Genomic DNA, 20,506 nt, shown 5'->3' on the forward strand with positions numbered 1-20,506 from the left:
AACCTTGTAAATATTGTTTATGGGGGTAATAGCATAATCAGTTTTTTAAGGTGATGAATAAAGAAAGAGTAAAAAACAGACATCTTCAGTACCCTCTTAGAGAAAATAAAAAACATGCGAGCTTCAATGCATCCATTAATTGCACTTGGTGATATGGAAGATTCGATTATTGGGAAAATGGCTGTTTTCTTATTTATTAAATATTTTCTTTTTTCCTTTTTGTTTGCTTTTGGTCAGACTCTAGAATGGTGGAAATTCAAGGCTTCGGGTTCTGTTTAACACTAAAATTTTGGAAAGAAAACGAAAAAACAAACAAACAAAGGTGGCAAACAATTTAGTGAGAATAAATTCCCTGAAACTAAGATCTTCAATGAGGTTTTCCCAGAGAGAGTTAAGTCAGAGCCTAAAATCATTCGCATTCGGTAGAGGATTTATCGCATCATTCTTACTGGAGTCACATCCAGAATTTTCAAATTTATGGGTTCGAGGTCAAAATTCTACTACAGTCCATTTGATTTACTGGGTTCAAAATCTATTATTTTTAGTAATTTAGTGAATTATTTAACACACACATGATCTGAGCTAAAGCTATTGAGTTAAGATGAACTTGTATCAGCCCGTGATTCTTCCTATTCAAAACTATGCACGATACTTCCATCTCACATGATTTCTTAATTAGTGATAAATTAAAGAAAGAAGCATCCATTCTATCTCTTTTTTCATTATGTCCTCTTCATTTGATGATTTTTAAAAAGATTTACAAATTCCTAGTTATTTGAGTTAAAATCTCTTACTAAGCCAACTCTCTGATTTTGACTGGTAAGTTATGCCTATCCAATTTGCTGAAGTATAAAAACTGACAAAAGATTCAACTGCGTAGGCACGTGATTGCATGGAGAGGGGCTGAAGCTAATATCTTGCTGCAAATGTACTCTTTGTTTGTTGCTTAGAATTAATTATAGATTCCCTAAGAAACATATTTTATTTAAGATTTATCACCAGCATGCTAGGTTCCTATTGCAGGACCCAGGTTGAGAAGAGACAAGGCAAGCAGTCTGACGTCGTCTCATTTTCTGTAATTTAAAATGCAGCAAATTGATTATTATGGCGCAAAAGCAAAATTTTGTAGAAAAAAGATAGTAGATATAAACAAACTCTCTTCAATTAGAGGGGAAAAAAAGAGAGTGAATAGATGAAACTAGAGGTTCTTACCACAGCAAAAAAAATTCCTCACTCTTTTCGCAGGCATACGAATAAAAGACCAAATTACTTTTAAGTTTTAAACATATCGGAGTACACTACAAAAAAATCACTATTTTCCTTTTCAGTGGCTATTTCCCACTGAATGTCTGTGGGTAAAACCTAAATAGCAGAGTTTTCACACGGAAAAATTAGGAAGTTTTCCGGCATTTCAATAGGAACCTGTTTCCCACCATGCGTTTTCCTAGTGAGATTGTTCGGTGGGAATGAGGTATGAAAATCATGTTTTTTTCCACTGAATGTCGGTGGGAAAAATCTCTTTTTCTAGTAGTGGTAATTGATATCGTGCTATATTAATCAAAGTAATTACCTGCCGAGATACTAACCATAAGAAGGGCAGTTGATCTCTTGATCATATTGGCGACTCCCTAATAGTAATACTTCAAAGAAAAATCATTCCTGCACTACCAAATTGTAATTAAAGATGAAATTAAATATGTTCCTCTTTTACTTTGGGGGCAGGGGAAGGAATGATATTGGCAGAAAGTCCTACCAAGGTATTTGGCACGTCTCCAGTTATTCCATCCAGTTTCAAATGTCGGTATTCATCCAATTGGCGTCTATGTCGTCTTCTGATTCCATCTCTAAACAGAGTGCTTCCTGAACTTTTAGCTTCCACAGAAATGTAGGATCCTTGTGAGTTCTCCAGAATATTTTTGTTCTTGAAGTACTCTGCTGTCTGCGCCTGAACTAATGTACCACTAGAAAGCTTTAGCAATAATGAACTGACAACGATTAACATCCCCCTCACCACCCTACTAGTTACATGCTCTAAAGGAACACTTTGATGTCATTCCACCAAATTATTGAATTCAATTCACGTACATGTCAGGAACATACACGGCAGAACATTAACTATGAAGGAAACAAAGGAGGGGCTTAATGAAATACCTGAACATACCAGATTTTGAAGAAGCTGAGGTCACTGCAACATCTTTAAGCTTCTTAATTTTTTCAATTACGAAGTCATTTGCAGGGTCATCTACGATGTTCATCTCAAAGCATAAAAGCGCCTTTTCACACGCCTGAAAAGTAAAAGTCAGAGGCAGATATTAGGATACGCTTACTAGATAACTTCACTAGATTTTTGAATCCATAAGATACACAACAGTAAATGTACAAATAGATAGCATCAAGTGAAATATATATGCTCTTAGTATCGGCAAAGTGTTAAACATGCAATAGTTACGCAGCTAGATTGATAAAATTCCTAGCATAACTTTCACTACATAGATATGTCCATCACAAATTGTCCATACCTATGCTGCTCGGACTCTTAAAAATGCCAACGGGTGCGTGTTGGATCCTCCAAAAATAGTGCATCTTTGGAGAATCGGACATGGGTGCGGCAACATTTTTGGAGAGTCCGAGCAACATAGGTCCATACTATATTTCTAAATTAGACAAAGGAGGACCATTGCTGATGTAGAGGAGGCCAATTATAAGGAGATGCTTTCAGCAAGTGTAATTCCTAATTCAGGATGCAAAAAAATCATACTTAACCTACATCTAACAAATTCTTCCAACAAGAGGCATAGAGATACCAAAGTTAAGTTGATTTTCACAATAGCATCTGAATATTAGATCAAATCAATTATTCAGTTACCCTAACCCAGATATGAACCTATTATAAAATTCTTTTCTGTTTGATATACAAACACATACCAAAGGGGAACACAATATGAATTGATAAGAACCTTAAGCTATGATCACATAAGTAAAGAAATATGACAGTACAAGCAGTAGCATCATTTTAGAATTAAGTCTGACCTTAATGTGCTGTTAGAATAGATCAGAATCTTACAAAGTGAGCATAAATTTGCAATGGACAGCACATACAAAGAATTTTATTCCTTGCTCATTCGCACATGTATACGAAATATGCTTACAAGTGCCCAAAATATTATTACCAGTTTACCTTGTTTGCAATGGAACAAAAGCCACTTTCAAGTGAATGCTCAGCAAAAGTGAGCCACTCACTATATGAAACAAGAAGCCTCTGATCACTTATAGCTTTCTGCTCTCTCATAAGCAGTGCCTCATATATCAAGGCCAAGCAACTCTGTGCATACCCAATTGTTAAGAGTCACTTGTTTGTAACCAAAACAAAAGGACAATCAAAATTGCTAAAATAGATCCCTACATCATCATCAGTTGTGGCTTAAAGCTTTCACAACATAGGATACGCCTACACTTTGAATCTCCCAAAATGTTTGACACGTTTTAACTGAAATTTTTTGTGTGCATCTCTCACAAGTTTCAAACAGATAATTTAAAGCATTTTGTGATGTATCTAATATCAACTAAGCTTCGACAACTACATCGACATTCTGTTGAAGACTACAGTTAACTCTTACACTTCATGCTCAGTCAAATTTTGTCACATAAAAGAAAAGAACGAGGTGTAGCGCAACAATATACAACGAAAGCTAGCTTTTAAATAAATATGACCATGAGTAATCATATCCTATGTAGGATTAACATTATTCCTTCACTACACTTATTGGATAGTCAGGTTCTCGTGTTCCTAAATATCACTTCTATTGAGTACTTCGTTTTCTCAAACTTTTACCTAAAACAGTTTGTATATACATAAGGAAGGATATATTTCCTTTACAGATACATAACACTACTTTCTCCGGTACACAGTAATCATTGTTTACGTATTTTTCTACTCACATTACCACCAAAAGCACCGCCGCTTGTACAGCTATATAAGTTTTCCGTGTCTACTACTAATACTTATTGAAGTGCATTTGAACGCTAAAACTACATAAGAAAATAACTTCCTTAGAACAAAATTACTAACATGAAATATATCTTTCAAAGATAATACAATTACTGAACACAAAAGGCTACAAAATTTCAAGCAGCACTTTTACTTACCACAATTTCACCAAAATACATGGTTTAATGCATCAGACTCTCTTTCACTATATGCATTTTAGGATTTAATTTCTCAGACAGCCACTCAACTAACAGTTTTTATCTCAAAAAGTCACTCAACTAACGGTAATTATCTCTCTCGAAAAGTCACTCAACTATTGTCAGTTTACCTACAAAGTCACTCAACCAATCTAAGTGATATATTGCCAACGTGTAAATTTTTTTAGGCCAAATTTTAAAACATTATCCTACTGAAAACGACTGTTCTATCCGATTGTAACTAATTGTTTCCAAATAAATAAACAAAAAGTAAAATCTACCAATTTAAACTCGATAGAGTCAAAGCTGTATATACCTCAGTATCTCCGATGAGATTAAAAAAGCGTACTAGAAAATCGACGATCAGAAGCTTATACTCTGTAGATTTTTCAGCGATTTCCTCAATAATGCAGAGAGATTCGTGTCTCATAAACTGTTTCAAAGTAGAAACCACTCCGTCCAACGATTTTAAATCGATCGAGGCTAAAACAGACTCGAGAACTCGAAAAATTCCTTCATCGAATCTGCACAAAAGTCATGATCAGACAAGTGTATTTTAAATCAGATTTTTATTCACAGATCGGAAATATGAGAAGAACAAACCTACGGTTTTTGATTTGGGATCGGAAAAGGGAGATTTGTTGAGAAACTGCAGTTGACATCTTCACGAGAAGGAAATGAGGGGATGAAGATTTCAAACTGCCCTAATTTATAGGCTTTTCGAATTTTGATTTTTCCGCCTTGTTTCTTTTGTTTTGGGTAAATTTCAAAGAGCTCCTTCTTGTTTAATTAACTACACTTGGTCCCTGTATAGCAGAGGTGACAAATGGACGGGTTGGATCAAACCATGTTGGGTCAAAATGGGTTAATTTAATGAACGGAAAAGGTCCGGATGTACCCTTCTACTATATGAAATTGTACAGATATGCCTGTCGTTAAAAGGTGGTCTCACATATGCCCGTAACGTTATTTTTTGGGTAACCCATGCCCTTGATTTAACGGAAACCCCACAAAAATATTGGAGGGCAGATTTGTGTAGTTTCGCATAGTATAGGGGCATATTTGATCCACTGAAATCCCTAAATATTATGCAAAAAACAAAAATATGGCACAAAATATCATTGCATTCCAAAACATAAAAAAAAAAAAAAAATTGCAATTACAATCCATGCATCCACCATTATATTACATTACATCTAAATTATACAACTAAAAGACTAAATGTAACTACAACCATCTTTTAAAGATTGTTTTCACAAACAAGAGCATCATTTTACCTTTTCAAAAGATTTGTTTTGCTAATGATGATATCATTTTTATTTTTCAATTTGTTGATGACCTAGATATTTTTTCGTCTTCCTAGTCCCAGTATCTACACGATAATGCATGCAACAACTGCCGCACAAAACATAAACATAAAAAATAAAAAAAAATAAAAAAATCATTACAGATTTGCCACAAAAAAAAATCACAAGGAAAAAGAGATAACTTACATTAGATTTATAACACCTGAAAAAAGGTCTCCCGCAGTGCTGAAACTTTGATAACAATAATAGAGAGAATATTACATTTTAAGCATTTATACGGTCTTACTTAAAATTCAATGTGGTCTATCCCTTTCGCGAATTCCACGCATAACAGAAATGTAACACCCCGTATCGTTAGAGTTCTAGTGGAAAAACTGAAGGTTTGAACGTTTTCCGAAAATGGTTGACAGGCCTACTTGGGGAAACCATAAATCCTTGATTAGTTGGGAATTTGGGAAAGTACCCTTAATGAAAGTTGTAGTACGTAAAAATAGCTTTCTAACGATATAAGGACCAGGCCAATCAGAGATCGGAACAAGGAGATATGATTGTCTCAAGATGGCTAAGAGTAAGGCGTTTAAAATTCTATAGAATAGGCTAAGTTTTTGATACGTCTACCTTCCAGTCAAATTTCGTCAAAATTAGTTGGGAATTTGAGGAAATTTAAAACATGAATGTTGTAGCTCTTTGAAATATCTTTTCAACGGTATATTGTGGAGCCCAAACAGAGCTCTGTACAAGAAGTTATGTCCATTTAACCGAACACTGCACAGAACCGACACACGTCGCTTTTCGGGGTGCGTGAGGGCGCGTGCAATGACCCCGCGTCATGGGACGATCGCACAAAAACACCCTCTATGAATATTGACCTGCAAGGGGTCGTGCGCTTCACGTGCGGAGCGGGCCCATCGCATAACAGGCCGGGTTTCGGGTCAAAAGTCTGGATTACGCGTTTTAAATTATATTTAAGCTTGGGGTTTATTTTCCTAGCACCCCTAGTCACAAAAAATTACCCTAAAGTCAGAGGGAACAATTCCCAAGCCTCAAGAACCCTCCAAGGTAAGTTTTATCATGATTCTAGGTTGAATTCAAGTCCCTAATCTCTTTCTAACTTGAGTAAACCCTTCTAACCAATAGAGTTGTGAGTGAAACCTTATTGTTGGGCGTGGAAACCCTAGAACTTGAATTCAAGAGGATTGAACGTAAAAAAGGTAATGTTTCTACACTCTAATCATTCATAATAGTGAATTGATGAGTTCTTGGGAGAATAGTAAATGGGTTTAGTAAAGAGAATTACACGAACTATAGTAGGATTTTGAATTGTTGACTTGAGATTGTTATAATGATATGGGTGATGGAGAATGATGTTAATTACACTTAATTAAGATTGTAGAATCACCTAGAAGTAATAGAATGGGAATTGGGTGAAGAAACATCATTAATGGAGATTGTGGAGCTTTATGCACACTAAGTGTTTGATAAAATGCTTAGACGACCAAAGCATGTAGTTTCATGATATGATAGAGAACTGTTATCTTCTAGGGTTGCAGTTACAGAATTCGTTCATAGTTGTCACTTTGAACATCATGAACTCAACACGTAATCTTTATAGACTTATGTATTGTTATCACATGAGTGTCAGTCAGTCTCAGTCAGTGTATAACCAGTTATTTGCATGAGTCCCATAATCGAAACAGTTATCATGCTATCGCTATAGCCGCCTCGCTTGTAAATTGTTAATGTTGTACACCTATATCTGTATTTTTGGGCCCTAGGCCACAGTTTATGCATACATATTGCTTGGGCCTGAGGCCATAGTTTTTGTGCACATTATTTGGGCCCAGGCCCACCATTATATTCTGATTTTACGGTGATTCTTCATCGAACGGGGAGTACTTCAGCTCTTGCTTTCTGTTTAGTTCAGTTTCGAGTTTCGGTTCCGTATTTTATTGCTTCGATTTTTACATACCGTACAATTCAAATATACTTTGATGTCCCTTTTTATTGCTTGGGGGCCTGCATCTCGCGATGCAGGCAACGATATACAGGTTGACGACTCAGCTCTTTAGGAGTGCACGTATCAGCTACTGGTGAGCCCCAAATTCCTTCGGGGCGTTGTCAGCTATCTAGTTATTTCAGTTTATAGACAGCTCTATTATTCAGTATTCTTAGAGGCTTCATAGACACAGTTCAGACAGTCAGATATTTATTATGTTAGCCTTGTTGGCAGTTGTTCAGTTGTTTTGGTTTAAGCCATGTTGGCTACGTTCAGATATTTCAGATTGTCTAAGTATTTCCGCATTATGATTTCAGTCAGACCTTTAGTATATCAGCATGTGTTTAGTTGTTTCCACATTCAGTTATGTTTTTGATATCACATGTTGATTCAGCCAGCCAGTTGGTTCACTCGGTCACATGCAGTCAGGCACCGGGTGTCGTGTTATGTCCAGGCCCAGGTTCGGGGCTTGACAAGAAATTCAGTAGATCTGTAATGACTTGTGATTTTTTTTTTTTGTGATCTGTAATGACTTACATCAGACTTGTGGATTTTTTTTCACGACAGATCTTTAATGAATTTTTTTTATGATTATGTTTTGTGCGGCAGTTTTTGCATGCGTTATAGTGTATATATTGGGACTGGGAAGACGAAAAATATCCAAAAAAAACTATCCAGATCATCAACAAATCGAAAAAATAAAAATGATATTATCATTAGTAAAACAAATCTTCTGAAAAGGGAAAATGGTGTTGTTGTTTGTGAAAACAATCTTTAAAAGATGGTTGTAGTTGCATGTGATTTTTTAGTTGTATAATTTAGATGTAATGTTTTGATGGATGCATGGATTGTAATTGCAAATGTTTTTATGTTTTGGAATGCAATGATAGTTTGTGCCATATTTTTGTTTTTTGCCATAATATTTAGGAATTTCAGTGGATCAAATATGCCCCTATACTATGCGAAACTGCACAAATCTGCCCTCCAATATTTTTGTCGGGTTTCCCTTAAATCAAGGGCATGAGTAACCAAAAAAATAATGCTAAGAGCATATGTGAGACCACCTTTTAACGACGGGCATATCCGAGCAATTTCGTATAGTAGAAGGGCACATCTGGACCTTTTCCATTTAATGAATGGGTCAAAACCCAACTCAATCCAAATATACTTGGGTCAAGTTGGATTAAAAGTATTATTTTTTTTGGGCGCGGATTGCCCTTCAAACGTTTAATTTTTGCCCCTCAAATTTCTGGCCTTTAATTTTTGCCCTTCGCTTAAAAAGGTTATCGAAAATACCCCGAGGTTCTGGGTTCAAACAACGCTCAGTAAAAAAAAATAAAAAAATCGCAAGGCAAGACTTTCGAAAAGCGAAAAATGCCAAGAAACTGAATTTAGTGACGAATCAAATCCGATGCTAAACCATTAAAATTCATGCTAATTTATTTGACGACGGATTTTGATTATGATAAATAGATAAGATATAGTTCATTCATACATTCTTTTGATAACCAAACTTTATTATATATAGAGATTAATGTCATGATGGTTTCTTTTTTATTTTTGATGATGTAAAATAGATATGGAATATGTCTATTAATTTTAATTTACGAATTGATTAAAAAAAAAAAGAAAAAGAATCCAGACTTTGTCAACGGGTGGAACAAAAGAATTGGTAACTACATTTTTTTCTTTTGTGTAGTTAGCATTATCTTTTTGTTAGAACGAAAAGGTATCTGTTTTACTCTCTGCCTAAAGAATAAATTAATCCTTAAATTAGTCGATAAAATTACGAATAAGTTGCCAAATAATCCAAAGCGTTGCTCAGACAAAGTAAATCAGCACTCCCTCCATTTTAATCTGTGTGCTGATTTGGAGTAAGAGGGTCAATGTGAATATGAACATAGAATATCAATTTTTTGAAATGAAATTTCTACATTTATAAACTATACAAAATGAATTATAAGTCATAATAGTTAACAATTCAAAATATTTAGAAAAAGCAACCTTTGATTCTCCAAGTCATAAACACGTCAATTGAAACAGAGGGGTATTAGCGTTTTCTAATTTTTTGTCAAAACTCCAGGACACAAAAAATGATAAATGGAGTAAGATAAATCATGCAGTGAAATTGGCATAGTTTAAAAAATTAAAACAGTACAAATAAGTTGGTTCTGACTATAAGAAAAACAACTCAATAGAATAGTTCAACAGCTTTCCAGTTGCAACATCGAAAAACGCAAAGTCTTCCTTATGTTCATTAATTCCAATCACCACGACCAATTATGGGGTACACAAGCTCTAGATTTAAGGCATATGCAATACTCGGAGCAGTTACAGTGAACTCTTTCTTCCATGAATTTAAGCTACTCAGATCATCATCAATATTATTGTTGGCAACATGTACGTTGATCAAGAGGGAGCAAATAGGAACACAACTTATGATTATCAAACAAAGCCTTCCACCCTTTTCTGCTATGCTTGTTACACAATTTTTCGGGCTTTCAATTGGAACCACAATCATATCAAATTCTTCCTTAGTTACATCAAAACAAATGAGAGTTTTTGTCTTAATTTCATCAATTTTATGTCTGTCGGTATAAGTATAAATTTGTGCGTACCAGTATAATGCCCCTTTCACATAGGCAACTGTCTGAACATCTGAAAAACAATGAGTAATTTCTTTCAAAGGCCTCCATGAATGATCAGTTCCAATAGTGAAAACCGAAGGTTTAGTCTCTTTCAAGTTTGTATCATTAAGAACAACCACCTTGTATTCATACGAAAGTGGGCAAAATCCAAAGCCCACAGTTATAGGTATATCCCGCATACCTGTTATATAAGTACCAGTAGAATAAAGCAGAATCACGAAAAGGCTTTGAGAATTGTATGTAGAGTTTAACTTATATACATTGACAGTGTTAAGAATTTTTACACTAGTATATCACCCTAAAGATATCTACAGATAACCCTCCATAAAGAGTGAGATTTTGTAATCTTGAAAAGAAAGGAGGCTATCGTGGATAAATGTTGACAGTTGGTGAACTTAGGCTTAAAAAGACTATAAAAGAGCCTTTCCAGGATCCCCACAGAAAATTATAAAACTGAGAATAAATACCTAGATATATATTCTTTGGAGTTGTGAGATACTCTTTAGTGACAGGATTGAAGACATGGAAACGAGCATCATCAAACTGAGACAAAAACAGACGAAACCATTCACAGAATTGACCCTCATCATGCGCATCCAAGGAAAAAATTTCTGGCCCAATAGTACATCGTTTGCTGTGTATAAGTGTTTAGTCTTCCAATCTCGGAATTGATGATGATTTTGATCATAACTACTGTGCCACTCCAAGGAAGAAACTCTAACAGAATGTTGATCATCATCGTCCATAGAAATTACAACTGCTTCAAGTTGCGAGAATGATGACGACTTTATTTTGTGCTCAATGTGTGAGTAGGCAAATCTCCCACTATATATAATTGAACACCACAGCATACATACCATCTTTAATTTTTCAGCCAAATCTTGGCCAGGTACCCTTCGTAATATCTCAATAACAACTTCTTTGGGTATAAAAATGACATCTTGCTTTTCCTTTCCCTTGCTTCTTTTGGATAACTGCATTCTTTCTTTCTACAGTCCCTACTAATCCAGACAGAATAAGGTCAGGCATTTAAATAATTGACTATTAGTTCATCGATAATAACAAAACGAATAATGATAAAGTTCTGTTCTTGCACTTCTGCAACTAAATTTATTGTCAACAAGAAACAAAATAAACATCTGAGAACGTTTTCACACAAAAATATTGAAATCAATCATTTAAATGATTAGTATAGAGTGAAGTTTGAAGAAAGTTTTCCACTTTTCCGGTTACAAGTGTTTGTTGTGCCAAACCACTAAATACACCAACGAAATGGACGTAATGACACTCCATACAATTAATTTAGTAAAAATGAACAATTTCATCATTTGCCTGTAAAAAATATATTTTGGCAAGATATGCTAGGTTAAAAATGTCATAAGATATATATAATTAAGTAAAGAGGCAAAAAGTACTTTCTTTTTGAAAGGATATATATAAGAGAACGGTTGTCAAGGAAATAAATCAAATGTAAATATACAAAACAAAGCAAAGAATCACCGAACCTTGCAAATCAAATCCTAGAAATAGCTTTGTCTTGTTCCAGTCACAACTTAATTCTTATATCTGCAAGGAATCGAAATGGATAGTTTAGTAGTTGGAGCATATATATTAAGTAGAATTATTTTCCATCCAAAGTGAGCTCAGATTTCGATATCATGCAGCTTAAATCTCAAGGTTTAAGTAATGAAAAAACATGGCAACCTCTTCTATTCCTACTTTGGTGGAAGTAGATAATTCAATGTGATCCTAGCAAAGCAAAAGAATAGGTCTTCCTTCTGAATGTGTAAATTAGGGAAAAATAAAATAAACAACAAAGGAGTTCTAATTAAGTTTGAAAATTAAAAATGCAGAAATATTACTTGTATAAATACGGAGTCTATGATGAAAAATACCGAATTTATTTAATTTTGTTTAGAAATGTAAAAATGAAAAAAAATGTAGAGATTCACGGGCATATGTAAGGAACAAATTTCTTGGTATCGTGCAATTGTATTGTGCTACAATCAGAGTATCTTTTCTTTTTCTTTTGGGTGGAAAACAATCAGAGTAATCATCTACAGTAAAGATTGTACTAACCACATGGAAGGGCAGTTGATCTCTTTGTCAACTTGTCCGATATGTCATACTTCAAAGAAAAATCATTGCTGCACTACCAAACCATAAGTAAAATCATTGCTGCACTACCAAATCATAAGTAAATGATGAAACTAATATGCCCTTTGTTTCTTACGGCAGAGTAAGGAATGATATTATTGGCAGAATCTACCAAAAAATTTGGCATGTCTGTTTTAATATTCAATTTCAAATGTTGGTGTTCATCCAATTGGCGTTTGTGTCGTCTCTTGATTCCATCTCTAAACAGAGTGCTTCCTGGATTTTTAGCTTCCGCCAAATTATAGAATTCAATTCACATATCCACTCCAATGATTAGACTATGACATATCAAGAGTATCCAAGGGAAGACATGATGAGAACCTTTAAGCTATGATTTGGAACTAGTCCTTCACATCATCGCATGCACCTAAATGAAGAACGTACTAGCAGTAGCTTCAGTTTTAGAATTAACTCCGACCTTAACATGCCAGTAGCGTGTAAAGAATTCTAAGTTAAAGGTCAAAATTACAAAGTGAGCTTAAATTTGCTAAAGTCAGCACATACTAAAATTTTTATTTCGTACCAATTTCCATATGTAATATGCTTAGAAGTGCCCCATTTATTGACAGAAGTTTACCTTCTTCGCGATGGAACAAAAGCCATTTTCAAGTGAATGCTCAGCATAGGACTGGTTTCTTTTTGCTCTCTCACAAGCAATGCCTCATATCTCAAGGCCAAGCACTCTGTGGATACCCAACGGTTAAGATCACGAGTTTGGAATCATCAGTTGTGGTTTCTTAAAGCTTTTCACACCAGAGGATATGCCTACCATTTTGGATACCCAAAATGTTTGAGACACTTTAACATCTGATAAATTTTGTATATGCATCTTTCACAAGTTTCAAAAAGATATATTTAAACCATGATGTGATGTATCTAGTATATTAAATAAACTTTCAACAACTACATTGACATTCTGTTGAAGACTACAACAACAACAACAGCAACAACAACAACATCTGTTGAAGAATACAGTTAAACTCATAATCTCATGCTCAGTACAATCATCAAATTAATTTAATCTTCTAACTGCTTCAAAGAAAAGGACGAGGTGTGGCTGAAATAATCTACCATGAAATCTAGACAATTATTACATGAATATGGCCATGAATCATCAAATTAATTTATTCTTCTAACTGCTTCAGAGAAGTTTAATTTAAGCAATCAGGTATATAGTATCAGATTAGTATTATTCCTTCATTACTCGTATTGGATAGTCAATGGTTCTCGTGTTCCTATATTTGCTTCTACTGAGTACTACATTTTCTCAAAATTTTCCCTAACATAGTTTGTAAATACATAAGGATATCTTTCCTTTACCGATGCAACCTAATACAGTTTCTCCCTGCCAGCAGCTAACCATTGTTCACATCTTTTACTACTTACATTAACCCCTGCCACCAACAACACCAAAAGCAATCCCACTTCTACAGCTATAAGTTATCCGTGTCTGGTAACTCTTATTAAAGTGCATTCGAATACTAAATCTAAAGTAAGAGAAAAACTTCCTTTGAATTTTTTATCCCATGAGATATATCTTCCAAACATAATACACTTACCAAACACAACAGGCTACAAAATATCAAGCAGTACTCTTCTACATCACTTAATTCTACCGAAATACATGGTTCAACGCATCAGACTCTCGTTCAGTGTTTGCATTTTTAGTGTCATCAACATCATCCTACAAAAAAAATCTCTTATTTCCCAATAACTCTATTGCCAATAACTAATTTTGCCAAATTCAGATAAAAAAATTATTTTCTCCGTCTCAATTTAAGTGTTTTACTTTCCTTTTTTGTCTCTAAAAAGAGTGTCTTTTTCTATATTTAGTAAGTTGACAATTCAAACATCCTACATGACAAATTTAAAACCCCAAGATTCAAAGACATTTTAGTACATTACACACATATCTAATTTAGGGCCACAAGATTCAAAAGTCTCTTTTTATTCCTTAAACTTTGTGTCCAATCAAAGTAAGACACTTAAATTGGGACGGAGGGAGTATGTATGTATGTATACGTGTATATATATATATATATATATATATATATATATATATATATATTTTTTTTTTTTTTTTTTTTTAAAAAGCATGAATATAAATATTGGTTGACCAAAATATCCTTTAAATATTGAACGACTTTTATGTCCTTCAAAGTTAAAATATCACTATAAGCAATAATTCTATATTGGATAAAATTGCAATGTTAAAGGTTTTAGCCAAAAACTAGGACTTTGAGTTGAACTAAAAAAAATGCTATTTTCCTACAATTGTGAAAACGAATCCTAAACTAAACTGAACAAAATTAAGTTGGACTTTTACCTGAAACAAGATACGTGATCGTCATAACTATCTCGGACACGCACAAATTGTATCTGATAAAAATCTCCTTAATCACTAATTATTTTGATTGCTCAAACTCTTTTCATTATCTTTGATAATTATGTTGGCTAACTTGATATTTAAATTTATGTAAAATATTTCACATAGATATAATTGATCATCTTTGCATGTTTAGTCAATACCCAGTCATTTTGCTTTTAAGTATTATACTAATGTTACATTAAATTTCAGGATTTAACGGACCGTTGCATTTAAAAAAAAGAAGAAGCTAAATGTCGATCACCAACAAAAATATTCTTAAAATGTTTATACACTTTTATACCATTCAAAAATTAAATCATTTCTTAAAAATATAATTCCATATAGGATAAATAGTAAAGTTAGCATAATATGAATTTGCATAAATTTCTTATTCGAATGGAGTTCCAACTTTTATAGTATTTGACGTATTGTAACCTATCTATTTTTGAAGTCCAAGAGTCATACCATTCTAGATGGATAAGAACACATTAAATCACGCAAACAACTCTTTTCCATGCGCGAACATTTAAGAAGTCATCTCCTGATTCGTTGAAAGGCCAAAAAGTCATCTTTGAAAGCTATACTATGCATTTGAACCTGCGACCATTAGGTTAAAAACCCAATGCTCTACCAACTGAGCTGAGGCGACAGATAACGCAGTGGATGATACGTACTTGGAAATAAGCAGATCATAGATAAGTTTTTTCATATGAAAGAATGAAAAAGTGCTTTCGTTCTTGTGGAATAAGAAGCCTTTGCATCTTAATTAATGCAAATATTTAATTTATAGAGCTATTAGAGCCGAAACCACTTTTTGTGCGACGTGTTCTAATTCTGATCGCTTTTACGCGAGAAAGGGGGACCACCCTCTAAGCCTTGGATAAGTGTGAGAGATTCCAAAGGTTGCCTTTCCACATAAGTCTGGTGCTGGAAGCTGCACAGAGTCTTTCGGGCAACCTTCTTACTCCGGTAGAGGAAGCGCTTGAGCGAAAGGAGAAGGCATAAAAAAAGATTCCTTTATCCCTAGAGATGCATGAGTTTGCCTTAGGACAAAACTGCTAATATCCGAACGGCGTACTATTGTTTTTGTTTTATTTAGCGACACACTACGTAGAATTCACCTTTATTTTAGGGAATATAATTGATCATTGTACTTCGTACTTATTTGACGGTAATAATTATTTAGAATGTTGAAGCAGTTGAATGTTTATAATTTATGTATGCATTTCGTAGCATTTGAAGCAAGATATATTCGTGCAAAACACGAACATATATAGAGTGTATATATATATATATATATATATCAACTTAGACTCAGTAAAGCCAGAGCTTTATACCTCTATATCTCCGAAGAGAGCCAAAAATGCGTACTAGAAAATCGACGATCAGAAGCTTATGCTCCCCAGATTTTCCAGTGATTTCCTGAATAAAGCAGAGTTTCATGTCTCATGAATTGTTTCAATGAGGGACGGAAGATTTCAAACTGCCCAAATTTATAGGCTTTTTGAATTTTGATTTTCCCCCCCTTTTTTTTTTTTTGGGTAAATGTCAAAGAACTCCTTCTTGTTAAATAAACTACACTTTGCTCTCTGTGATTTATGAAGTTATGCATAACTGCGCCAACTTTATGGTTTTATCACAATACCTCATTTTCCCTCCTTAAAAGTGGAGTTTGATATAAGCCCAACCTCACTAAACATAAAATTGAGAATATAAACGGGTTGATGTCATCAGCATTCATCTTAACTGATTAAATAACTGATAAGCATAAGCATTGAAATCAATTAAAAAAAATTATTATTAAATATTTCCTTATTTAAAATATATATCACTAATAAATTTTACTTTATATAAATCATAAATAAATTTTACATTGGCATATATATTGTAAAAGAATTAGAACTGTTACAAAGTAGAGTTTTTTTATCTTAATATGGACTCTTCACAGATACTAATCTATATATAAAAAGGTAATATTGCACCTCAAATACTAATGAACCTCATCTCCTGTTAACTTTCTCCGTCAATGGTTGTTCAACAAAATTAAGCTCCAAATTTTCTCTGATCAATGATCCCAAAACGTCGGTGATCAAACTTGGATTTTTAAAGGTACTATATTCTGAATTTAAATAATTCTACTTATTTATATGCACCAACTACAAAAAGGGTGGGAGAATCTACAAACTTTGAGTATCTCATTTGCTTTGTCCTGTATATTCCTTGGATTTATCTTATTGACAACCGTTCTTATTGTTCATATATATCCTTTCATAAACAGGAAGAAAAAAATAGGTTTATTGCCTTCCTACTTACTTTTGTTATGAACAATATTACTTATGGATGTCCCTAGTTCCTTGTATAGTTAAGTCTAACATCCAACCAGGGTTGTGGTGGGATGGATCGGATCCCTTTACCCTTTCAAGCTTTCTTGTTAGGGTGCCCTTTCACTTTGAATAGGCTTTATGTTGCGCGAATCCGGTTTAGTCGGGGCCTCAATCAGGGGCGGAGCTACCCTTGCTTGAGGGGTGTCGCTTCGCCGGAAAAAATTACATTGTATAGATAGGTGAATTTAGGTTTTATATTATGTATACCGGTGTTGACACCTCTTGACACAAGTAAAAGGATTGGTGCAGCGGCTAAGGGGTTGCAAATCCCCTAAGGTCGCGTGTTTGATCCTAGATAGCCACATACTTATATTTTTTGACACCCCTTAATATGGATCATGGCTCCGCCACTAGCCTCAATACTGGTACAGACATTGGTTGGGAAACCAAACAAAAAAGTCTACGCCACGAAAAATTTACTAGAAGTAAAGATATTATATGTTAACTTGATCTTTTTAGAGTCTCTTGAACCTTGTCCTGTGTTACTTATTACCAATAAATTAGTTGCAGAAGTACACGAAGTCGTGGTTTTTAGTTTTGTTATTATTATCAAAGTACATTAATTCTCAATTATTTAAATATTTGACCTTTTCTTTTCTGGACTATTAGGAACTTTAGATTAGAAAGAATGGAGATCTCAGAGAGAAGCAATGGACAGAAAAAACATGTCATTACCATACCCAAAGAAGTTGTTATTGAGATATTACAAAGAGTACCTGGCCAAGATTTGGCTGAAAAGTTAAAGATGGTATGTATGAAATGGTGTTCGATTATCTACGGTGGAAGCTTTGCCTACTGACACATTGAGCACCAAATAAAGTCGTCATCATTCTCACAACTTGAAGCAGTTGTCATTAAAACGGCAATTGATCAACAGTCTATTACATTTTCTTCCTTGGAATGGCACAGTTATGGTCAAAATCATGATCAATTTGAAGATTGGAAGACTAAAGACTTATATACAACAAAAGTCGTTTGGAGCCCGACATTTTTAGCGAGAGATAATTATAATAAGCACATGATGACAACGGCGAATTCTATGAATGGTTTCGTCTGTTTCTGGTCTAATCGTGATGCTTGTTTCCATATCTTCAATCCCGTCAGTAAGGAACATGTCACAACCCCGATGAATTCATATATAGGTATTGTTAGTTTTATAATATGTGCGGATCCTAAGTTTAGAGGGAAACGCTCTTTTATTTATTGTCTTTATCCCTTTTATAAGTAAAAATCAATCTGTACTCTTGTGTTTACCCAAAACTAATAAATACATGACACATGACTTAACTTACCCTCAAATTGCTAGTAAATCGTAGTTAATTAATATACAATTTAACCCTAATTTTAAACTTAATTATGGTAAAGTATTCTGATGTGGTGTAAACACAAAGTGCGAAAATTCTTAACCATCTTTATAAGCCTAAGTTCACCAAGTGTCCTACAATTAATATTTTCTCTGGGTGTGTGTTTATATACATACATAGAGTGCGGACTATGGTACAGGACAATAACTTGGACTTGGCATGGCCGGACATTAATTGAGGATTTTATTTGTGTTTTACTTCAATTACAGAATATTTAGTTTATTTATAATTTAAATTTAAGTTTATTGTAAAGTGTCTATTCGTAGTGATCTCGTCCTTGCTCGCTAAATACTGAAATTCTCTGTGAAGTGACTATGAAAACTCTTATTTTCCAATCTATATAGGAGCAATATGGAATGTAGATTTCATGCATCAAGCCTTTTTCTTGATTTTGCTCTATCCTACTGCTACTTGTATAACAGGTACTATAAGGAAGGGACATACTGCAGTGGGCTTTGGATTTTGCCCACTTACGTATGATTACAAGGTGGTGGTTCTTCATAGTTCAACTTCGAGAAAGATTAAACCTTTAGTTTTCACTATTGGAAGAGACCATTATTGGAGGCCTTTGGAAGATATTCCTCATCGTATTTGTGAAGAAGTTCAGAAAGTTACATATGTGAAGGGAAAATTATACTGGTATGCAATGACGTGTACTTCTGCCGATAAACATCTTAAATATGGAACACACACTCTCATTTGCTTTGATGTATCTAAGGAAGAATTCAATATAACTGTGGTTCCGATTGAGATTCTAGAAGGATCTGTAAGTGTAGGAGAAAAGGGAGGAAGGCTTCATTTGGTAATCATAAATTGTGGTCCTGTTTGCTCTCTCTTGATCCAGGTATATGTTGCCCACAGTAGTGATGATCTTAGTAACTTAAATTCATGGAAGAAAGAGTTCACTGTGACTGCTCCTAGTATTGCGTATCTCATGGATGGACTAGAGCATGTGTATCTCATAAGAATTACCGATGAGATCTTGGTGATTCAACTTGATGAAAGAGAATGGGGTTTTTTCGATGTTTTAAATGGAAAGCTGTTGGCTTTATTTCCTATGCCTTATTTTGTAACTACAACAATCCCATATGTGCCAAGTTTGGTCGCTCTTCGCCATCACCCATTACTTGCTTCCTCCTCTTGACCTATATCCCTTGCGTAGTGCTAGACTAGATTAAGTTTGTTGTTTTTAAGTCTGAATTCAACTTATATTGTAATTGTGTTTAGTGTCAGTTTCACTTTATTTTTTTTATTTGCTATCATTTTGGTGGCTCGGAATTTGGACCAGATACTCAAAAGAGCTTAATTTGAGCAACACTTAAAATAGACAAGTTCTTTTCTTTATTTTTTGTTGACTTATTCGTTATTTTCTTCTCCAGTAATCTTTAAGCGTTAAGCACTGGTAATATTTGTTGGTTTTGTGATAGCAAAGAGTCGAGATGAAAGAGAGAGATTCTACACTAAATTAGACATAAAAGTCATAAACGATGTACTTACTACAGTGGGCGGGTTACAACCCAACCCGTTTTTTATTGATTCCGTTATCTGTTTATCCAAATCTGACCCAACCCGTCCATTTGCTACCATTACTCACAACTACCGAAAAGGTCAGAAATGATGGCTAAATATTCGGTAAAACCCTGTGGTGTCGGATATAGTGGCTACGTTTTCACCTATTACCTATTGCTATTAAAAATAATTTACTGACAATAAGACCACTCAAAATGAGTCAATTCAAACAACACAACTGATAAGTCATGTGAGACTTAACATCCCAGCCTTGTGCATGCATCCTCTGCTCTAGTAAATAATGGACCTTCCATGAAAATGTTAAATCGTTCAGACAAAATATGATAATCTTTTTGGTTATAGAAATTGTCAAAGCCCCAGATATCATGAAACATTTTTGACGAGGTAGACATGACATTACAAATTTGATTTGTTATTAAGTAAACAGAAAATAGTGATAATAGAAGCAAATCATGGAGTATAGTATACCAAAGTTGAGTACGGCAGACATTAACTATGAAGGTCAAGAAATTAGTGATCTTAACGATATGCTAATACTTGAACATACCGGATCTTGAAGAAGCCAAG

At 34.3% G+C, this 20,506-nt stretch overlaps 1 protein-coding gene and 1 long non-coding RNA gene across 6 annotated transcripts; both read right to left on the reverse strand.

Moving 5' to 3' along the window:
• Nucleotides 1–1,175: 1,175 nt before the first annotated feature.
• On the reverse strand, nucleotides 1,176–4,899 carry LOC132054707 (protein DOUBLE-STRAND BREAK FORMATION). Of its 5 annotated transcripts, none has more exons than XR_009414350.1 (6): nucleotides 4,789–4,899; nucleotides 4,502–4,709; nucleotides 3,179–3,322; nucleotides 2,152–2,285; nucleotides 1,754–1,950; nucleotides 1,176–1,659 (listed from the first exon to the last, which is right to left on the reverse strand). XR_009414350.1 is itself a non-coding variant. In XM_059446678.1 (6 exons), the coding sequence occupies exons 1-6, from the start codon at nucleotides 4,845–4,847 to the stop codon at nucleotides 1,654–1,656; spliced, it is 738 nt and encodes a 245-aa protein (XP_059302661.1). In that variant the 5' UTR covers nucleotides 4,848–4,899; the 3' UTR covers nucleotides 1,176–1,653. The 5 variants fall into 5 exon arrangements, 4 of the variants coding, with proteins under 4 accessions (XP_059302661.1, XP_059302660.1, XP_059302662.1 ...); XM_059446678.1 differs by having other exon boundaries at nucleotides 2,162–2,285; XM_059446677.1 differs by having other exon boundaries at nucleotides 1,176–1,950; nucleotides 2,162–2,285.
• Nucleotides 4,900–9,706: 4,807 nt separating this feature from the next.
• On the reverse strand, nucleotides 9,707–13,548 carry LOC132054709 (uncharacterized). The gene is made up of 4 exons (XR_009414351.1): nucleotides 12,871–13,548; nucleotides 12,216–12,283; nucleotides 11,642–11,702; nucleotides 9,707–11,134 (listed from the first exon to the last, which is right to left on the reverse strand). It is a non-coding gene; the product is annotated as an uncharacterized LOC132054709 (long non-coding RNA).
• Between the last annotated feature and the right edge of the window lie 6,958 nt (nucleotides 13,549–20,506).

The sequence above is a fragment of the Lycium ferocissimum genome, chromosome 4 (assembly GCF_029784015.1).
Source record: "Lycium ferocissimum isolate CSIRO_LF1 chromosome 4, AGI_CSIRO_Lferr_CH_V1, whole genome shotgun sequence".
Lineage (NCBI taxonomy): Eukaryota > Viridiplantae > Streptophyta > Magnoliopsida > Solanales > Solanaceae > Lycium > Lycium ferocissimum.

Excerpts from the sequence above, each read along its gene's own strand:
- LOC132054707 (XM_059446677.1), bottom strand. The coding sequence starts at position 4,847 with ATGTCAACTGCAGTTTCTCAACAAATCTCCCTTTTCCGATCCCAAATC. Across the intron at positions 2,286-3,178 it reads TTTGTTCCATTGCAAACAAG|GCGTGTGAAAAGGCGCTTTT; the intron begins GTAAACTGGTAA and ends TTTACTTTTCAG. Across the intron at positions 1,951-2,161 it reads CTCAGCTTCTTCAAAATCTG|TTCAGGCGCAGACAGCAGAG; the intron begins GTATGTTCAGGT and ends GTGGTACATTAG.